At 49.7% G+C, this 21,766-nt stretch overlaps 2 protein-coding genes across 6 annotated transcripts in view; both read left to right on the forward strand.

Moving 5' to 3' along the window:
* Positions 1-6,018, forward strand: part of Acoxl (acyl-CoA oxidase like) — a 293,969-nt gene extending 287,951 nt beyond the window's left edge. Inside the window, exon 19 of the mRNA XM_052724686.1 lies at positions 2,686-6,018. Coding sequence (XP_052580646.1) covers positions 2,686-2,874 — 189 coding nt within the window. The 3' untranslated portion in view covers positions 2,875-6,018. The remainder of the gene's footprint in view (positions 1-2,685) is intronic.
* Positions 5,786-21,766, forward strand: part of Bcl2l11 (BCL2 like 11) — a 38,215-nt gene continuing 22,234 nt past the window's right edge. Inside the window, exons 1-3 of one of the 5 annotated variants that reach the window (XM_052724689.1) lie at positions 7,349-7,592; positions 8,409-8,545; positions 8,720-8,824. In XM_052724689.1, coding sequence (XP_052580649.1) covers positions 7,384-7,592; positions 8,409-8,545; positions 8,720-8,824 — 451 coding nt within the window. In that variant the 5' untranslated portion in view covers positions 7,349-7,383. Of the gene's footprint in view, positions 6,020-7,348; positions 7,593-8,408; positions 8,825-21,766 lie in introns of those variants that run through there. The other 4 variants (XM_052724690.1, XM_052724691.1, XM_052724687.1 and 1 more) reach the window with 4 other exon arrangements.

Genomic DNA, 21,766 nt, shown 5'->3' on the forward strand with positions numbered 1-21,766 from the left:
GCAGGAGAGGATAGGAGGGACTTCTGGAGAGAGATGGGAACTCTGGGAGGAATCTGAGGCATGGGGAGTTTGCCAGAGACACATGGGAAAGTTGAATGTACAGTATGAGGGAGAGATAATGAGCCGTGTGGCAGAATGTAGGTTAATATAAATGGGTTAAGTTATGAGTTATTAGGAACGAGCCTAAGCTAAAGCCAAGTTTTCATAATTAATAAGAAATCTCTGTGTCATCATTTGGGGGCTGGCAGTCCAAAGAAAATCTAATGACAGTCCTCTGAAAGAGTACCAAGGGCTTGTAACCCCTGAGCCATCTTTCCAGGCCCTACTCAAGTACTTTTTTTTTTTTTTTTTTTAGTAAGGGGATTGTGTTTTTATTTTAAGATTTATTTTTATTTTATGTGTATGAGTGTTTGCTTACGTGTATGTATATGCACCATGTGTGTCCCTGGAAGGCCAGAAGAGAGCACTAGATTCCCTGGAACTGGAGTTAGAGACAACTGCTACCATGTGGGTGCTGAGAACTTGATCCAAGGTCCTCTGCAAGAGTAGCAAGTGTGCTTAACCACTGAGCCATAACTCCAGCCCTTAGGTTTCATTTTTTGAAGCCTCTGAAATTTTGCAATAGCTTCCTGATGCAAGAGGTTATGACTGTCTTCAGTGTGCAGTGTGCACATGAGCTTTTCAAGGCCATTGTGGTACCCAACACAGGACGGGACTACAGTTCAAATATCAGGAGTGAAAGGGGGTAATGATTATGATCTTACTAACAGGCAAAGCTGGACGGAAGTAGGGTGTATGACCAGAGTCCTGCCTGGCCCGTCCTTCCCTCCATACATTCAAGGTTCTGTTGCAGGAAGGATGAAGAAAGTGAAAGGAAGGGTGTTTTAGACTACTCCAGAACTTGAGATTTAGAAACTATCTTGCCAGTCAATGTTTGGTGTTCCTAGGCGGTCCAATGTTCTTTTTCAGTGTCTGATGGGGTCATTACTGGAGAATTGTGAGTACAGAAATACTCTTCCTCACCAGCCATTTGGTGAGTCCTTCTTCGTCTTCTTCTTCTTCTTCTTCTTCTTATTATTATTATTATTATTATTATTATTATTATTATTATTTCTTCTTCTTTCTCCTCCTCCTCTTCCTCCTCCTCTCTTTCTCCTCCTCCTCTTCACAGCAAATAGAGACCACCACTTTCTGTAATTTCTACCTCTGACCTTCAATCTATAGTCAGCACTAGGCAAATGAAACCCGTGGTGTTCTCTCATAAGCCTTCTTTCAAAGCGAGTTTCCCCCATTGGTGACGACATGACAAGAGTTGCCTAGCTGCCTTAATGAAACCCAAAGGGAACATTATCTTGAATGACAACATGTGGCAAGTTCAGGGGCTGTGTATACCATCATGGTTTTGAAATGTGTGGTTAAAGACATCAAGAGTTGACAGATTAGTTGGGGATTTGTCAAGAGTATTAATTACAGACTTGGAAACCCTGGTCAGTTACAGTCTGTCTTGTCGCATCTTGCAAATGTGATCAAAGTCTTTTCAGTACTTATTTGATGGTGCCTAACCCACGGTGTGTGAAGAACGAAGCTTTTCATTAGGAATCACTGGTGCAGTGGGGCACATTTTTAAGGAAGACGCCCTTGAATGGGTCCCCCCCCTCCACACTTCTTTCCACCTCCCTCTTTCATTTGGGCAGTCACTATAGTTTCTGAACACCTGAATTTTTTTTTGAGGGGGGCTGTTGCAGGGGGAAAAAGTCTTAAAATGTGGACAGCACACAAAGATAAAAATGGGGCCCATAAAAGTTGTTTTGAAAACTATAAAAACAAGCCATGAAGCCTGAAGGTTGTTGTGATTTAGTCAGTCAAAGAAATGTATAGCTAGCTTTATGAAGACTTGAAAAAATGTCAGAATTACAGTATGTAGTTGCTTTGGAAAAAGAAAAACAGGCGGACTCCGCCCTTGCGCGTGCTGGCACCTAAATCATGGAAAGTGAAATAGAAACACAGCCAGCCAGTGCAACTTCTCCAAAGCTCTGGCCTGCCACATCCCCCCCCCCCACACACACACACTTCTTCTGGGAAGTCTATCCGGATGTACCTGCACTGGCTAGCAGAGTGCAGGGGACCGCTCGTCCAGTTTGCACAGTTGGAGAGCGCGGAAAGTGATCAGCGCCCAGTCTTGGCTTGCTTGGTGGTCCGCTCCAGGCACGGGGACCCTGGCTTGCTTGGTGGTCCACTCCAGGCACGGGGACCCTGGCTTGCTCCTTTCAGGCTTTGTTGGCACCCTTCTGGAGAGATGGGTCAGGTCTCTTCTGCCCCTCATCTTTTCAGAGGCTCTTATTGTCAGTTGCCTCTGCGCGCCAGAGGGTGGCACTCCAGAGGTGAAGAAGGGCAGGAAGAAGAAAAGGGAGCGGAGAGGAGGCAGCGTTCATTCTCAAACGCAAGTCTCTAGTTACCAGGATAGTATTTGGAAAGAGCCCCTACCCTTAGAGCCTTAGCGGAAAAACCTAGATTTCGGCCGGACCTGAGGGTCAGAGACTTAGAAATTTTAAAGAAGACACAGGTTGTTTAGAAACAATAACTTCCTGTGTTGTGGGGAATTTCTGCCCTTCTGAGGGATTGGGGGCGGATGGAAAGTCCTCCGTGAGCACGCCCACATCCGACCTATCCCTTTGTGTCTTGCAGTTGCTGGATTTGTGCGAGTCCGTGAGGGATGACGCCCTGAAGGTGATCTCTGCTTTCAACATTCCACACACCATCCTCCATGCACCAATCGCCGGAGTCCCCAACCCCCGGGCTGCCTGGGCCTTCTACCCGGCGCCTGTGCCAACGCTGGCGCGGGAAGGAGCGCGCTCCCAGCTGTCCAAGCTGTGAGCCAGGCTATTGCCGGCGTGTCGAGAAATGTAGTGGCCGGTCTGCAGCTTGCCTTTCGAGTTCTCTTCAAATAGCTCCCAGAGCTGGAGCAGGGGCTAAAGTGGCAGGTGCAGGACCGCCACCCTTGGGGTTTTGGTCACGCAGAGGAGGAGGTCTGGCTAAGGCTGGCAAGGTTCAGGACAGGTTATCGGAGGGAAGGAAACTAGGTGGATGCCCGGAGAGTACTGTAGTTTATCCTGGTCTGGTAACCTCTCCTGGCCCTTGCCTTGACCTCTTCCAGCCGCAGCAGCACTAGATCCCCAGACAATCAGGTGGTCTTGCCCAGAGCCTGGTGCCACCAAAGATCTCTGCTGTCATCAGTGACTCAGATTCCCAGTGACTTCGAAAAACTCTGATGCTGGGTGAAAAAAAAAAATCAAAACATGAAAATCAAACACCCTCAGGCAAAAGGGTGGGAGGAAAGCTCCACCCACTCCAAGCGCGGGCAAAAGTTCAGCAAGGGATGATTAGTGAATCAGACTTGCTCCAGCTCTGCTAGAAAACCGGCTGGCGAGAGAGGGGGAGCATGACCCTGGAGTCGAGCTGGTCCCACCAGGTAGGCGATCTCCGGACCGCAGGGCGACGCACGCGCGCGCGACAAACGTTTCACCGCGCTAAACTGTAATCCGCCCTTAAAAAAAAAAAGCGTAGATGCAAAGTTTAATAAATTAAGCGATAGAAAAGTGCTCCCGCGGCTTGGAGGGGTAGGGGAGGTGGGCCTGGGGAACAGCTGCAATAAACTGGTTTTGGAATTTGGAGAGACTACACAGGCGGAAATGAATTTCTCATTTATGTCCTGACTTTGGCGTTGCCCAGTTTCATTCTCAAATCTAGCCATCGCCTTGCTTTCCTCTCTCCACATCCGGTTGCCAGCCTCAGGAAGGCACGGGTGACCCACTGGCCTTCCCATGCTGTTCTTCTCTGCTGTCAGATTGATCCCAGGAGTTCTCCTGGCGCTGCGGTAGAAGGTTGCAAGGGCCCAGGGGCCCGTGACCACCTGTCGTGAGGCACTTGGTGGAAGCTCCCTAAACTGCCTTGATCGCTGGTGATGCAAGAGCCTCCGCTTCAAGGCCGGCTTCCTAATTAAGCCCTAAATAAGAGCACCATAGCTCAGCCCTTTGCTTTCCCCAGGGCCTGAATGTTTTCTTTTAGCATGCCCAGAGTTGCAAAATCGGAAGACTCCGGGCAGCCTGCTCTTACAAAGAAACAGTGGCGATAAGATTTTTTTTTCTCGTGTAGTTCTTTTCTAGTCGGGTTCTGAGGTGCCTGGCTCCCGGCTGAGAGCGCGGAGCAGGCAGACTTGGTATTGGCTGGGGGCTTTCGGAGCAGCAGCAGACCGGGTTACATGGGTGGGATGCCGAGTGGCCAAGGCACAGTACTAGCTCGCAGCCTTGGTCAGGATAGACCTGCATCTGCCGCCTACTTGGCGGCATCCACACCAATGCCCTGTGCGCTCTTGTAGCGAACACCCCTCACCCACAGAAGTGACACGGCTTTGTCACGAGCCCTCCAGCTCCTCTGAGAACCAGTGGCTTCTTTGATCTCCCTCAGGATTTATCTGAGAACCAAGACTTTAACCTAGGGCTGTGCTGTGTCACGCTGACGTTAGAACCGCTTATAAACACCGAAATGACCAAGATGGTCCGACATTGGGACGACAGGTCGAGTCACTTGTTCATCAAAGAGTCACTTCCTTCTCTCTGCCAGCCTGGATGCGGGCTGGGTAGCCCTTAAATCGAGTTTCCTTAATCTTCACACGTAGGATACCGGATGCTCCATTTCCAGACCAACTTCACCCGGCCGCCGCGGTGAGAGAGAGAAGGGGTAGGGTGTGTTGCCTCATTGACTTCGAGACTTCGATGTGGGAGGGGGGGGATACGAAGGCCTCAGGAGATTTTTCGACCCTCCCCCGCCCCGCCCCCATGGCTTTACCAGCGCGATCTGAACTCCGCTGCTCCGCGGTCACCAGCTTCGGACAGACAGTTCCTGGCGGTACTCTGTGAACCCAAAAAATTTCGAGGCTCCCAACAGAACGCATGGCACAACCGTCTTTCCTCGGTAGCCCCCCTTTTTTCCTTATTACTCTTTTTTAGTTACTTTCTCATTCCCCTATTTTATTTGCTTGCCGTGCGCACCCATTGCGACCCGAAGCTAGGATCGTCCCTTGCCTTTTTCTCAACTGTACTTCCCACCACCAGCTCTGCTTCTTAAGTAGCTGGGCATTGGGGAAAATAACCACACACACACACACACACACACACACACACACACACACACACACACACCAGGTAGATCCTAAATGGCGACAGAAGGCAGTGGCGTTAAAGAGTCCCGCATGAGGCACAGCCGAGGAGGGGTGAATATCTTGCTGATCTGGGTTCCCTGGAGGCCATGAATTCTTGGAGATGACAGTCAAAGGCCAATGCACCAACCGATGGTTTGGGGCTAAGAAGCTCCGCAAAGCAAGGTCGCAGGGACGCCTCCTGCGACTTCCCACTGGTGCCCGCGGCCAAGCTGGACACAGAGCAGTGTGCCCTGAGCGCCCCCTAAGTTCCGCTCTGCGAGGTGGCCGCTACAGGCGGACAGGGAGGGGCAGGGAGGGGCGGGTACATTCAGGGTGGAGGATGGGCTTGCATGCAGCTGCCCGCGGGCCAAGTCACTAGGGTAAACACGCTAGGGTAGGCGGAGCGCGCGCGCTGCAGGCAAGCTGCGGGGTTACCCTCGCCAGTACCTGTCGCAGCCTGCACGCGCCAGCGGCCTAAGGGCCGCGGGGGGGTGGGGTTTGCTTTCCGGTTCGCGGAGGGCCGGACCGAGCGGGGGCGGAGCCCGCGGTGATTGGGCACGGGAGCGGGGGCCCCGTAAGAGCCGAGTCGCTGGGCCAGGCTGGTTTCACTTCGCTCCCCGCAGGCACTGGGTCACCAGCTGTTTGGAGCTCTGCGGTCCTTGCCGCCTTCGCCGTCACCGGATTCCTGCAGCCGCTCTGCGAACTGTGCCCCACTTGCATCTGCACAACCTCTGCTGCTCCCCGCCGCCACCTCCTCGGCGCCCTTCCCCGGCCCTCGTCCCCCCAATGTCTGACTCTGATTCTCGGACTGAGAAACGCAAGGTAAACACTCCGCGATTCGCGATTCCCGGGGGCGCCCGCCGGGGACGGATGGAAGACAGGCGCCGCAGACGCAGAGCGGCTTCATCTGTCTCCGGTGTCGCACGTGCGGGTGGAGGCGCTGGGTTGTCCCGCTTGGCGCGCGGCTGCAGGAGGCGAATGCCGCGAGTCGCGCCGAGGTCCCTGCCTGGCAGGGCACTTCTGGGAAAGGGTCGTAGGCACAGAAGCTGCGAGCACTGAGCCGAAGTCTGGCTTGGGCCGGGATGCCGCACGAAGGGCTGGTGAGGCATCTCTCGCGGGCCGGGAGGGCGCATAGTCTCGGCTTGGAGCCGAGGACCCGTTCCGTGGTGCCCGGCAGTACGTCCAGCCGGGAAGCGTCGCCGCGAGCCAGGCGGCCCGGGAGAAGTAGCCGCGCGTTAACCGCGAGCCGGTAGGCTTGACTCTTCGCTGGCGCGGCTTCATTGCGGAGGTTTGAGTATTAAAATCACACGCGCCCAGACTTTGCTTGTATTCATTCAAGCCACGGTTTGGCCACAGTGGCCGATTTCTCTTTCCCGGATGTCCCTGGCGGCCCTGTCCAGTTTGCGAGCGTCCTATGGACGCTGAGGGCCACAGTATCTACAGGAGCTGAAAGACCCCATAGGCCTCCCAGGACCACTTAGGCTACGCGTGTTCCGAGCCCCGGGCAGCTGACTGCCCGGTCGGCTCTATGGAGCGGGATCGCACCGGGATCCAGTCGCACAGGCTGGTGGTTTGGTGAGCTCCCGGACCTCTTGCCCCCAGGCAGGCGCTGCTTATGGAGGGCTAACTGGACGCTAGGGCTTTCGATGTACACGCCAAGACCCGAGGTGGTCGTTCATAATGGGTGCGTGTCGGTGGCACATGGGGCACAACAGGTGAAGTTGCAGAGAAGTTCGGCTCGGGACTGCGGAGGGTCTTTGCCTCGAGCTGCCTGGAGTGGGATCGCGGCCCGGTAGATCCCAGGAGGACGCGGGTCCCGCTTTGTCTCTAGTGTCCCGCTGCCCAGGCGGCGGGAACTCCCGCAGGGCGCGCGGCGACCGGGCCGGGCCCAGGGGCGGGGCGCGGCGCGGAGCGAAGCAGCCCGGCCCCCTAAGTTCCAGCCAGAGTTGCGGCGGCCGGCAGAGCCGGAGCGGCGCTGGGCGGCGAGTTTGTCAACAATCGCCTCGCCTTCGGCAGCCTGACCCGTAGGCGCCGCCCTCGCCGCCTCTGCCCATTGGCTACAATGGGGAGCCACCGCGCGCGGGCCAATGGGGAGCACTGGCAGCCGGCGCCAGCGGCGCAGGGCTGGCGGTACCCGCGCGGCGGCGGGAGCTGCGCGCGAGGGGCGGAGCGGGAGGAGGCGGAGGATGATCCCGGCGGCGGCCGGTGCAGCGCGGGCCACAGGCGCGGCGCGCGAAACCTTGGGCTCCCCGGCGGAGCGTGGCGGCGGGCGGACGGGCAGGCGCGGGACTCTGGAGCCCAGGGCCCGGCTTTGTTTTCCTTGCCTCCTCGGCGGCGACGCTCTGGGGTCGTCCGATCGGCGCAGGACACCGCGCTCGGAAGGGAAGGGGAGGACGTGAGTCTCGTCGTGGTGGCCCGGGGAGGGAAAGAGTCTCCGGGGTGGAAGCAGCCGCGCGCCGGGTATTGCCGAGCGCGCTCAGTTAGGTGTGAAGCTTGCAAAGGGGATGGCTCCGAAGGCCCCCATTTGGAAGTGTACACATTCGGGCAAGGTTGCTCCCGAGAGAAGTGGTTTCGTGTTTGGGGTGGCGCGCAGGGGCTGGCAGCAGGAGGGACCTTGCGGCCGAGGGCGCTCGACCCGGGCGGAGCTGCGCTCGGAGTTACAAACTCTATTGTGACGCACTTACTACGACTGACGGCCGCTGCCAAACCTTCTCCAGACTTGCTGCCCTCAGCATTTTCGGCAAACAATGGGGCCGGAGCAGGGAAGGCGGCCAGCCGCCTGCAATCTCTGCATCTGCGCCCGCTCCTGTGCTCCAGCGTCGCGTCTGAGCCCGGGAAATGAGAGCCCGCTGGGACTTTCAGACTTAATTCAAGTTTGTCCTGAACGAAAAGCACGAAATGTAGTAGGCTTCCCACAAGCTGCTCCTCATGAAACTTCTGTGCTTGTGTATGTGCGTGAGCGCACCGACTCCACAAGCTATGGAGTTGATACTTTGTTTTGTTTGGTGGTCTAATTTAGTTCCACCCTGCACCAAATTAAACACCTTCATTATTTTGGGTGCACTTTTAATCTTACTTGGAAGATGATCAGAAAAGTAAACATAACAAAGATATAAGATTGACTCTAGAATTCGTAAGGAGTAGGTGGAATGATTTTATAACTTAGTTTGCTGAAGATAATCTTTTTTCCCCCCCCCCAATTTCCTTGCAGAAAAAAAGACCAAATGGCCAAGCAACCTTCTGATGTAAGTTCTGAGTGTGATAGAGAAGGTGGACAATTGCAGCCTGCTGAGAGGCCTCCCCAGCTTAGGCCTGGGGCTCCTACCTCCCTACAGACAGAACCGCAAGGTAATCCTGACGGCGTCGGCGAAGGGGACCGCTGCCCCCACGGCAGCCCTCAGGGCCCGCTGGCCCCACCGGCCAGCCCTGGGCCTTTTGCTACCAGATCCCCACTTTTCATCTTTGTGAGAAGATCTTCTCTGCTGTCCCGGTCCTCCAGTGGGTATTTCTCTTTTGACACAGACAGGAGTCCGGCACCCATGAGTTGTGACAAGTCAACACAAACCCCAAGTCCTCCTTGCCAGGCCTTCAACCATTATCTCAGTGCGATGGGTAAGCCATGCCCGGGTAAGAAAAGAGGCAGGTGGTGTGTGCTTGTTTGAATACTGGCTTCAAGGATGTGGGTGGTAATTAAAGCCTTGGTGGAATGACTTGTTCTATATTTTGATGGAAATGGAAGACGTTTGGAGAGCTCAACACGTTTTTGTAATTTGTAAATTTTGTGGCATGAATTTATGGAAGTACAAACATCATCAACCCGTTGAGCTGCAAAGTTTGAGTCTCTGCAGCCTTCAAGCCGAAGTTTATAACCAGGGTATAATTGGTCTCAACTACTAAACTTAGATATTAATGCCATTGTGTTAGAAAAGGACCTGGTCAGATATATAAAATAGTTTAATAACCACTGGGGATGTGAAGAAAGAGATGGGCAAATTGATCATCTCTGAAGACAGGGTCCACAGAGGTTGTCTCCAGCAAACCTAACATAGAACCCTGAAGATGCTTTTATGCCCAAATTCCCCTTTAAGCTCCTTCTTGCTTCAAGGGATTGGACTTAATATGGATGAGATTAGATTGTGGATTTTTATTTCAAGGGCTAAAGTCAGTGTTAGAATCTTTCTTAAAAAAATACATTCTTGCCGGCGGTGGTGGCGCACGCCTTTAATCCCAGCACTCGGGAGGCAGAGCCAGGTGGATCTCTGTGAGTTCGAGGTCAGCCTGGGCTACCAAGTGAGTTCCAGGAAAAGGCGCAAAGCTACACAGAGAAACCCTGTCTCGAAAAACCAAAAAAAAAAAAAAATACATTCTTATTTCTGAGATTTCGTTCATGCATACAGTCTCATTTGATCAAACTCATTCCCCTGCCCCTAACAACTCCCAGATCTGTGTGAGACTCTTAAACCAAGAGAACATATCCATGGTGATGCACAGTAAAACTGGTGAGGGAACAGAGCCAGTAAGCTCAGTGGCATTTGGGAGAGTGTTTGCCCCATCAGCATTAAGGTTGCCCCTGATTATGGCCATGGGGACTTGAGGTCTTAGAGTGCCAGTGTTTCTATACTGCATCATAACCAGGCCTGCGGATTCTGAAGTCAAGTATCCAACATTTAAACATTGACAACTACTTAAGCTCCTTTAGTGACTGTTAAAAGCCAGGTTGAGACATCTGTAGACTGAATTTGACTCTTTAGACCTCTTAGCTTGTGACTGGGGCTATGCACATTTCTGGTTCACCCCAGGAAAGAGATGGCTCTGCATGTCACTTCTCCACCAAAAGCAAAAGTATGTATTTTGATCCTTATCATCCAGAACCATGTTTGGTATGTGTCCGGCTAGCCTGTCCTGCAGAAGACATCAGGAACTTGTTCGTGGTATCAGTTAGCACATTTGATATCTAAGCCATATGTTAGCTGCGCGTTGCCTGAGTTCTGGGGACTGTTAAGCCCTCCTAACTGAAAGGAGCTGGAAGTCTTATGTCCGCTATTACTTTAGCTATTACTTGTAGTAGTGTTTCAGAACAGACGCTTGCCACCGTTCTACCGTAAAGTAGCCTAGCATATGCATACATCTACAGCATGTGCTGAGTTAGCGGGGCTCCCTGGCATATGTGCTTAAAAACCTATGCATTTAAGGACTCTCTGGAAGCTATTAGAGTTTTACACTGCTGGCCAGGGTAATGATCTCTGCAGGTGGTGGGGTAATCTGGGGAAATATTTTCTCCTTCCCTGTTAACTAGGAACAGTGGATGAGTCAGTGTCTTTTCTAATGTGAAGAAAGTCATAATTGTTTTGTTTGGGGTCCTGTACTATTAGGAAGCTAATTATAATGTCATTCACCATGATTTGAGATGGCAGGTACAGGACTTTAAAGATCACAATCTAAATTCTTAGGCAGAGTTAATGGTTGTACCTTTGCAGTGTTAACTACACTCCAGGAGTTTGGGAGGGTACCTTAAGGTGAGTGCATAGGTTAAAAACAATAAGTTACTGGGTTTGTGTGAAGTTAATGCACCAAGGTAGGTTTTTAACAGTAAGTTCTTGAGAGTTTTGCTTGGGGAGAGGGTATGTTGGGATGGGGTGCGTAATAGGACTTAGCTGGATGTGATAGGAGACATATTAAATACACGTAAAATGTTGTCCACAACTGATGTTTTTTCTGGCTAGTCTCACAATCTTGCTTTTGCCTATAGACTGCTTAGGCTGAGCTGAGATGGGGTCTCAGTCTTTATGGACTTGTTTAGTGTTTTTTACTCAACCATTAAGATCTTCAATGGTGCTTTTGATAAGTTATTGCAAAATACATTTTTCACAAAGGAGCCTTTATGATTGGTATGACCCACTGGAACACAAATGGGAGGTTACGCAGAGGTCCTGCTTAGCTAGGGGCTCCTCTTCTCCACTGGCAGCATGTGATAGGAGACATAGGCGTGTCTTAAAAGCTATGTCCTTGTATCCTTCCCCCACTAATTTCTTGAGATTGGGCTTTCCCCATTTAGGTAAATTCTCCTCTACTGAGCTGAACCCCACATCCTTGTGTCTGAGTCTCATTGGAGATACCCAGCAGGTAGACACTGTATTAGGATGTCTTCCACAGTTTCCTCTGTATCCGATTTTTCTGAAAACATCTTGAAAGAACATTTTGTTTACACTGTGGAGGTCAGTGTAATGAAACTACCCCTTTGCTTGATATTCACCTCCATATACTTGGGGAGGATTGACTTGCCAAACTATTTCTTGGTGAACACCTGATTATCTTAATAAAAACCTTCCGCACACTCATCGGCTGCCTTTTATCTTGTTTTTGTTCCATATGTGTTTTCTGCATCACTTGATCCTCATTCTCAGTCTGAGGCATAGTCAGTATGAACTGGAAATACAGAGAGGATGAATGGTGATTGGCAGTAACATCTCTGTGAGGTGTTTGCGGATGTCTTAAACTTTAGACTTGTTTCTGGCATAGCAGAATTCACGGGTTACGGTTAGTTTTCATTCTTCTGTGTACCCCTCAGCATCCTATGGCAATTGGCCCTTTCTTTAGGTTGAGAGCTCCCTGCGGGAGATAGGACATCTGTCTGATGCCGGAGTGTGCCTAACAGAAGACACCAAATGTTGGGATCTGTGGAGCTCTGTCTGTGAGCCTGTCCATGGAGTTGTGTTTTGTTTTTACCATACTGGGAGCGGAACACAGACCACACATAAAGCAGGATTTGATAACATCTATCTAATCCCAGCACATTTGTGGTGAGATGGGAGGTATCTTCTGACCTCTGAGTTTGTGCCCCCTATCACAGACACAACACACATGTGCATGTGTGTATACACACAAGTAAATAAAGTAATTTCTTGGGCAGTCCCTGTAGACACTCGCGTCATCTGCGCATAGGGACTGTTTCATTTCTTTCCCTGTCCTGCTGCACCGACTAGAACTTAGTAATTATGTTGGATAGAAGTCATGAAAGCAGCTCAAGGGACAGCAGCTTTCTGTCTAAGGAGCGAAATCATTAACTGTATAACTATGTTGGCTATAGGTATTTTGAAGATACTTTTATAAAAGTAATAAAAATTAGGAAGTTTTACCCCGACTGCTAGGTTCCTGAGAATTTTCAGAGTTAGGTTTTAATGATATGTTTGCACCGTGACTCTGTTAGCCTGTTTGCATGGTGTGTTACTGTGTTTGATTTACATGGTCAAATGCTATCTGTATGCCTGGGATAAACCCTACTTGGGCCGAACATATTATTTGTATACAGTGCTGGACTGAATTGAGTATTTTATTGAGAGATTTTCACACCTTGAGAGGTGTCCGTTATGGCTGTTTGCTTTCGATATTAAGGACTTAATGAGTTGAGAAATAGTCCTCCTCTTGTATTTCCAGAAGAAACTATGAGAAAGCAGCATTAATGCTTTGGGGTTTTTGTTTGTTTATTTTTTGAGATAGGGCCTCATGTAGCCCAGGCTGGCCTTGAACTCACTATGTAGCCAAAGATGTGCTTGGTGCTTGATTGTCTGGTCCTCCTGCCTCCACTTCCCAAGTGCCGAAACTACAGGCGTGTGCCCCTGTTCCCTTTTGTATGCAGTGCTGGGGATCGAACCCAGGGCTTCATGCATGGTAGGCAAGCATTCTGCTGACCGAGCCACAATCTCAGCCAGTATTGACTTCTCTTGTGAGAATGTGGTTGTAGATGTCTGCGGGGAGGGAGGGCAGAGGATATACATTTTAGATTCTAGTCTTAGTTCTACGTGTTTACGTGCTTCTGGGACTATTCTGGATGTCGGCTTCATCTTGTTTATACTTTGGTGGTTTTCCGGGTTTTGAGAAAGGGGTACATTTTTTCTAATTTGTTGGGTTTATGGATGTAAACAGCATTTGTAGCGTCCTTGTTGTTTTAGATGAATGTGGGTTCTGTTGTAATAGCTACTGTGGCAGCTCCCATAGACTGGTATGTTTGAATATTTAGTCCCCCATTGGTAGAACTGTTTGGGATGAATTAGGAGGTGTGGCCTTGTTGGATTCAGGCGTTGAGGTTTCAAAGGCCTGCAGCCAGCAATAATATGCCCTTTGAGGATAAAGATGTGAGCTCTCAGCTTCTAGTCCAGCTGCCCCTTCACCTCTCCGCCATCAAAAGCTTTGGCCCCCTGGAACCTTAAACCCAATTAAACTTTGTTTTATAAGTTGCCTTGGTCTTGGTGTTTTATCTCAGCAATAGTAAAGTAACTAAGACAACTTCTTTCCTGATGCTGGTAATTTGTGTCAAGAACAAACAACAAAAACACCTGTCAGCCTTTTTAAGGTTTATTTTCTTGCTTTATGTTAATAAGCGATTTTTGTTTCATTGATTTTTTTTTTCCTGTATTCACCCTATATTTTCTTTGCTTTGCTTTTTGTTAATGATTTACCTGCAACTCCAGCTTCTTGAGCCTAGGGACGTAGAGTATGGTTTTGAGGACTTTCTTTTGGCTGATGTGAAGCACTCAGTGCTGGCTGGGGCTGTCGCCCACATGTTTGGGTGCAATGGTTTTCATTTTCATTGAACTTACGTGTACATCTTTGTTTTCTTTGGCTGAGGGCTACTTAGAAGCAGAGTTTCCTTTACAATACATGAGGGTCTCCTGTTGTCTTTCTGTTACTCCTTTTATAGTTCTGTTAAGTAATCAATGTTCGGTTTTTTGTTTCCATTTTGTTTTTGTTTTGCTGAGGTGTCCTCTACTTTGGAGAATGATTCAGGAATTCTCAAAACGAAATGAAAACCTACCTATTGTGTCTCCTACTGGATTGGTTCTCTGTTGTTGCTGCAAGTTTTGCTTTATGCAATGCCAATATATTAACTTTTTTATTTTTTTTTTTTTTATTTTTTTTTTTTTTTCGAGACAGGGTTTCTCTGTGTAGCTTTGTGCCTTTCCTGGAACTCACTTGGTAGCCCAGGCTGGCCTTGAACTCACAGAGATCCGCCTGGCTCTGCCTCCCGGGTGCTGGGATTAAAGGCGTGCGCCACCACCGCCCGGCTATTAACTTTTTTAAAAGAAAAAAATTGGTGATTCATGTCTGTAGGGTCCGTCTTCCTCTGCCCTTCATGTCCCCAAGATACGTGCATTGCATTTCAAGTGCATTGTTTTATATACTGTGGATCTGTAGGTTGCTCTACGGTGGGCCTGCAGCATCGCTTTGCATGGCTCCTTCGGTGGGTGTGTATTGTGTAGCTAACCCGACCTTGCAGCCTCTTCCTTGCTACTTAGTTGGAGATTTACCTGGAAGCTAGAATTGGCTGCTGCTACCTTGACAAAGGACTAAGGCCACTGACTGCAACTGCAAGAGATGGAGCCAGGTGGCCGTACTGCCCCACCAGGAAGGACAATAGGATTGCTTCTGCCAGACAGTGGCTCCTAGTAGAATCTAAGCACCCCCAGTCTTCCCTGGAAAATACCACTCCAATGGCCATGCTTAAACTCAGTGGGTTTCTTTGCTACAGTCGGTTGTGTGTTGTTCAGTCATCCTTTCCCTGGGCCCCTTGGTGAGAACACACAGATCTGGAGCAACCTGTCTGGGCTGTGTGAAGGCCATGAGAGGACTGACTACTCCAGTGTTGGTCTTCCTGTGCTGAGAGCCCCAGAAGTCTGCCTCTTACCCCCTTTCCATTTTCCCGTGTTTTGCGCACAGTGTTAAGGCTCTCTTACGATCAAGGAGGAGGGCCTGGCTATGGAGCTGCCCCTCCTTTGGGGAGCCAGGGGCCTGTATCTTTTAACTAGGTCCTGTTTGCTATTTGTATTTGCCTTACTCCATTCAGGATGCCCATAACAATTCCAGGCTGGCCGGGCAGTGGTGGCGCACGCCTTTAATCCCAGCACTCGGGAGGCAGAGCCAGGCGAATCTCTGTGAGTTCGAGGCCAGCCTGGTCTCCAAAGCGAGTTCCAGGAAAGGCGCAAAGCTACACAGAGAAACCCTGTCTCAAAAAACAAAAAAAAAAAACAAAAACAATTCCAGGCTGAATGGCTTAATGATGGCTCACTTCTCACAACTGCAGAGGTGAGAATCTAAGATCAAGATATTTGGTGTCTGAAGAGGTTCCCACTTCTTGGCTCAACAGCAGCACCCCTCAAGGTGTCATCCCTGGGGGAGAAAAGATTATGGTGTCTCTGGGGTCTCTAAAGGCACTCATCACACTCAAAGGACCCCACATTTTAATACTGACCCTTCAGTGACTATGGGACATCACTTTAGACCAAGGGGATGTTGATTGGCTTTGGCCACAGAGAATTCAGAATTTCAGAAATGACCTCTTTCGCCTTTTGCTATTGCTGTCTACATGGAATAACATTAGAAAGAGATTAGCCACAATCCTCTTTTTAAGAACTCCGGTGTATGTTGTTACTCTCACTGTGTGACTGGTGGCCTGGCCCCAGGCTGTGCTCTGTTGCTTCCTGTATGCATGGATAACCAGGCCTAATTTGATAATAGGGAATGCCCCTAGGGGCATTGAGTAAAGAAAAGCCCAAGTCTTAGAGTTATGTGTGATTGGATTATAAGATAGAAGAGATGGAATGGAGAGGGATTGATTTTAGTTTGTGTGCAGGGTGCTGGTGGGGGAGGATTTCAGGGTATCTGTCTACCTAGAGCTGGTGCTCTGTCCTGGGCAGCGGTGCCTTGCTGCCTGGGACAAGACTTTCCATGCACACACAGACACCAAAGTTAAGTCTTAAAAAAAAAAAAATTAATGGAATGAGGGACATGCCCTGGCATGTTCTTTTAAAAGATGACAGAATTGTTGATAGCAAGTTTTGTTTTAAAGAAGTTCATAGGCCTAAAAAAATGAAGAAAATGTGCCCAACTGTAAATAGTGCAGATGTATGACTTTTTACTCCAAAAGGAAAAAAAAAATCACCTGGACAAATATAACAGTGTCTACTGTACATTTGACTCTGTGACCTTTCTTTTCGGCATTTGCCACAGCCCATCACCGTGCATGCATGTCTCATCTGTGTAATTTAGCACCGACTGTGACACTCTTGGTGCTGGTAGCAGCCTGTCATCAGAGGCCTTCCAGGCAGACACTGTCCCCTCATAAACTTCTTTGGGGGCTGTCTTTATATCCTGGCAGAATGGACCATCTCCAGCTCGAGGGACCCTGTCAGCTGCCCTTCTTGATTGCCTCTCTCTTCAGCCTTGTACAACCACTCAGAGCAAGTCTGGGCAGGATCTTGGCTGCTCCTCTGCTGACCCAAGGGCCACAGCGCATCTGTCAAGTCTGTTTGAGCTCCAGTTTCCTCGTCCATCTTGTGAGGACCCGAGTTCTCTTATGTGCTGTGGGAGTTTGCACGGGAGTCCTCTTGTAGGAGCTCATGGCTTCTCCTTGCCTCCCAGAAAGTGTCCCAGCTGGTCATAGGCGTGGCTGACATGCAGTGTTCCCTACTGATGTCTGTGGAAAGGAACTGCTCTTCTGGAGCCTAGGAAAATCACAGGGAAGTGGGAATGTTGCTGTGTGTAACTCAAAAGCCCTTTGGTTCCAGACCAAACAAGCAAAAAGGGGAAAATATTTTCTAGAAACTCACTTGAGTGTGGGGTGGAAGGTCTGAACCTGCTGTGAGTCTGCCGGTGGACCTGAACTTTACCCTGAGAAGAACCTTGACTTGGTTGGCAAATCTTTAGACTGTGTAGGGGCATATGGAAACCCTGCCCACACCAGCTCTGCCTGGCTTGGGGTTGAGCCTAGGCCACCTGCTGGAGACAGACCATTTGTTGTGGCAGAAATTTGACTAGAGTTCAGAAATGTGTAGTTTGAAAAGAAAATGGTCGCTAGACAGAGGCAGAGAACCACTCTCCCCAGCAGGTCAGTGTTCTGGAACAGCTTTTCAAAGTAAAGGGTGCCTCAGCATTTTACCACAGAGAAGGCCCGTTTTCTGAAAGCCAAGACTTCCCCTGTCACTTGCAAGGTAATGAGCTATCCTTAACTAAGTGTTTCAAGGCCTTCTAGGTGAGGTTTTCCTGTGCTGTGGGGGCCCAGTGTTGACAGCATAGCCTGGCGCTACCTAATAGCAAGCTGAACCTGGATTTGCAAGAGGCCAGGCCTCTCTGGTCTCTGCGTATTACTTAGGGTGAGTCTTCGAGTCCCTGGTGTTTTGCGGGAAGCCCAGACTCGACTTTGCTTTCTCTTACCCTGCTTTTCTTCTTCAAATCAGAGCTTCATGTTCCTGAGGAGAGCTGTGGCCTGTCCCCCGATGATGTTGATGATAAAGGGCTGCTGGCTCCTGTTGCCGTGGCCCATTGCCAAGGGGACAAGAGAGGGCTGTGCTGGTGACTCATCTCCCCTTAGAGCCCGTGTCCCTCATGTATGCAGTCCTGGCTCACAGTTGGTGCCAGCCAGTCGGACCTGGCTTGTGTGTGTGGACGTGTGTGGGTTTTTTTCCCTGCCTTTTCCCGGTGTGAGAGCTCAGGAGTGGGCTGTCTAATGGTGAAGCCTGGCCTCAGGATCGTTGGTACTGCTACTGGCCGTCTACACAGATGGATTACTTACTGTGCTTGGACTTAGCTCTGCTTCCTTAGGAATGAAAGTGTGTTTGAAGCTGAAACTGAAAAACAATAAAAGTCAACCATTTCAGTTCAAGATGAGTATACATGTTAAATTGAAACAGGTTGGATATAACGGTTTTCAGCCTCACCCCTCTCCCCTCAGGATAGATTATGTTCTCAGGTACCAGAGTGTAGTTTCCTATTCTTATTCCTAAAACATTTGAATATAAGTAACTTAGAGAGAAATAAATGAGAAACTCGATACTTTTAAGAGATTTTGATTCAAATTGTTTTATGTGTGTGTATATGTGTGTGTGTGTGTGTGTGTGTGTGTGTGTGTGTGTGTGTGTGTACATGTGCCTGTGTATGCACATGCTTGTACAAATGCCTGAGGAAGCCAGAAGAGGACATTGGATCTCCAGAAACTGCACTTACAGGCTTCTGTAAGCTGCCTGATGTGGGTGCTGGGAACTCAACTTGGGTCCCCTGTAAGAGCAGCAAGTGCTGCTAACTACTGAGCCATGTCTCCAGCCACTTAAGAAGGAAAGGATCTGTTTTTCCCTTAGGAATGCTTGTATCTGAAGGTATACAGAGTGTGTTGTGTTACTTTTCTATAGACTAACTGTGCTAGAGAAAATGCAAGGAACTTTCTTGGGGTTCGGGTGTAACTCAGTGGGATAACACTTGCCACCACTTCCAAGACCCTGGGTTCGATCCCCAGCGAGAGAAGCTTTGGTTTGTTTGTTTGCTTTGTTACGTTTTGATTCATCTGGATTTTGGATCCTTGAGAAGTTTCTTAGCATAAAACAGTGACAATGAAGTCAGGATAAATATGACGTTAGTGTATATGAGAATCCAAACCTTAGCTTAGTGCGTAAATTCTGCTGAACCAGTCGAAGCGACTCAGTGACTTGAGAAAAAGATGGACTGTTCGTTGATGAAGAGCCAGGGGTGTTCTGCATGCTGTGCCCTGTAGCAGCTCACCTCCTACTTTGGCTTGGATTTTACAGCTCTGTGTGGTTTCTCCACTGCAAGCCTGGCCTACGGGGGTGTAACTTCGTGTCCACCCTCTTCCTGCGCTGATAGTGTGATGAAGCCCAGTGGTGGGAAGTTTTAGCCAGGGACCCCCAGGGAGTCTTGGTCCTTCCAGGAGGATAGTCCCGTTGTCATAAGGCGTGGCTGGAGCACTTGCCTGACACAGGAGCGTGGAGGCCGCTCCAGTGGTCAGAGCAGCAGACAGCGACGCCAGTGTCCCGGGTCACCCAGGGGATTTTTTCAGAATGGGCTCAAGCTGTTGAGCTGACAGCAGCTGTGTCGGCCCTGCCTTTGTGGGTGAGAGGAGAGGCATGTCGGGGGTTTGCTCAGGGGAGCAGACTGTCGCCTTAAACTCGCACTGACAGCCGTTTTCCATGTCCTCCGGTACCTGTGGTCACCGCAGCTAGCATTTGTAATCAGAACAGGCCTATTAAGCCTAGCTATACATTTCATCTTTATTTCAGTCTGGTCTTTTCCTGACTGAGAAGTCACCTGTGTGGAGGCAGGGCATGGGGCACAATTATGTAACAGTTGTACAGTGTGGGCTAGTTCTCCTTAAGCTCCCTCAGACTTGTCCGCCCCGCGGAGGTTAGCTGTCACCTGAAGTTGGCCGTCGGGTCAGTGGTGAAGGAACTTGGCTCCCACCTCCTCTCTGACTGACTAATCCTCACCCTGTCACCTCAGGAACGCTCAGGCTTCCTTTGGCAGCGGCATCCAGCTCTTCCTACATTTCTCTCTGTTGGCGTGAGCTGGCTTTGGCCTGGGTTGTGCCCCACAGTGGTGCGATGTCACCTTCAGCCTGGATGTGTCTATGAGGCTTGCTCAAGGTACACAAGCTTTTGGGGTTGTCTGGGGAGGAGTCTCCGAGCCCAGCTGGGACAGACATCTAAACCATTAACTGTCCAAGCGCGATGATTGTCTTTGCGATTATGCAAAGCAGCGTCTGGAATGGAGGTAGAAGGCCGTATTCTTTTCCTGCGGGATGGGTAAAAGGAGGCAGCTGCCTCTGTGCACGTCAGTGGGAAGTGTTTGTTGTCTCCGTCCTTACGGCGGGTTCCCCACGACAACCGTACATCTGTGTTGAATTACTGCCTGAGTTTGTATATGGCTATTATAAATGCTAAGTTTGTAACTAAGGCTTTCATTTGAAAAAACAAAGAGCTAAGGGGTGACTTTGGCAGAGGCTGTTTTTGCCCTTTTTTTGTTTTTCAGCCCGTGTCTTGATCTTTGTTGTCACTGAGATAAAAAACAGTCAAGAGTGAAACCTTACATGAATTTAGGGGGGAAACTAGTGTCACTCTCTCTCTTTTTTTTTTTTTTTTTTGCTACTGGTTTTAAATTACATACGGGAACCACAGTCAGCTCTGGACCCCAGGAGTTTTTATATTATGGGGTAAATTCTTATCTCCCCCCTACCCTCAGCCCAATATGATTTCTGTCTAGAAGCAATTTATAGTTACTAAAAGCTAGTAACTTGGGGTTTTTAAATTACTTATTCTGGAAAATAGTCTTAATTGAGTTAATGTATATGGAGTTGGATGTTGGATGTTGCCTTTGCGGTTTGGATGGGAATGTTTGCCTTGCTGGGGGCGGGGCTCAGACTCTCCCTGAGTAGCTCAGGTTGGCCTCACACACACCCCATAGTCCAGGTCTTCCTGGTGTGTGAGCTACCAGCTGGAATCACCCTGAGGCCTCCCTCGTGCCAGGTGGGATAAGTATCCTACCACTGAGCTGTGTCTTCAGCCCAGGCCATACTTGTGGTGCAGGAGGTGGAGCCCAGGGTTTCCCACTGAGCTAGGGCTCCAGCCCTTATGTTTAAAGGGTCTCCACGTGGTTCTTTTGACTGCTTAGTGGAGTAAATGGTGGAATGAGCTGTCTTGATAGAAAAGGATATTGGTTTTATGTTTTTGTCCTAAAGCAAATACAGGGCTGGTCTTCATTTGACCTGTTAAGTTTTGAAGTTATTTATGCTTATTAAAATAAGATGCACAGTCAGATCCCCATAACCTTCTTAATATAAACAACAGTTATGGGTAGAGATAGAGCTGTCCCAGGGACTTGGTGGGACAGGATCAAAGAGACCAAGACACAGGCATGTCCCATGTCCTGGCCTGACCAGTGGGTATGAAATGCTGCCCTGGGCTCTTCAAAGCACTGATTTCAGGAGTACGGCATGGGGCGGGGGGGGGGGGGGGGGGTACCGTGATGCACATAGGAGCTTCCCAGGGTGTGTTGCTGGTGAGAGGAACTGGCTTAGGATCAGGTTTGGGAAGTGTGATGGCAGCTTTGTTGATTAAAAAGAGATGATATGCTGGAGAGATGGCTCCAGGGCCTAAAGGCACTGGCTGCTCTTTCAGAGGCCCTGGGTTCCATTGCCAGCATCCACGTGGTGGCTGACAACCACCAAACTACAGTTCCAGAAGGTCCGGTGCTCTCTTCTCTCCACCACATGCACATGGTGCACAGACCTTCATACAGGCAAAACACCCATATACATAAAATAAAAATAATCAAATCCAAAATAATTTAAAGGAGAGGGGGGAGTGGTTGAGAGGGATTATTATGGGTTGTCTTACAGCCCTAGGGGCAGAATCATGATTGGGGTGGAAGGCTAGAAGGGAGCATTCAGCTCCCCAAAGAGAGCTCTGTAGTACTTAGTGGTCATCAGTGGGGGATGCAGCACCTGACCCTGGAAGTGAGAAGAAGGGCCGAAAAACCGGTGGCCTGTCACCGAGGGCTCCCGCCCTGTCTCCCACTAGATGCCATGCTTCTCTTGGGACTGAGATGTCTCTGGACAGCTCAGGCTCCTGGCCTGCCTCCCCTGTCTAGTAACTATGTGAGAGTGTGTTTGGGGGACAGCTCAGGTGGCAGTGATAGCGGAGACTTCTGATGTGGAATCAGAGATGAATGAAAAGGCCCTGGATCTCACTTGCCACTAAGTTTGGACTTGATTGCACGAAACAGACCTTGGTG

The sequence above is a fragment of the Peromyscus californicus genome, unplaced genomic scaffold, assembly GCF_007827085.1.
Source record: "Peromyscus californicus insignis strain IS unplaced genomic scaffold, ASM782708v3 Scaffold_7__1_contigs__length_154581171, whole genome shotgun sequence".
NCBI lineage: Eukaryota > Metazoa > Chordata > Mammalia > Rodentia > Cricetidae > Peromyscus > Peromyscus californicus.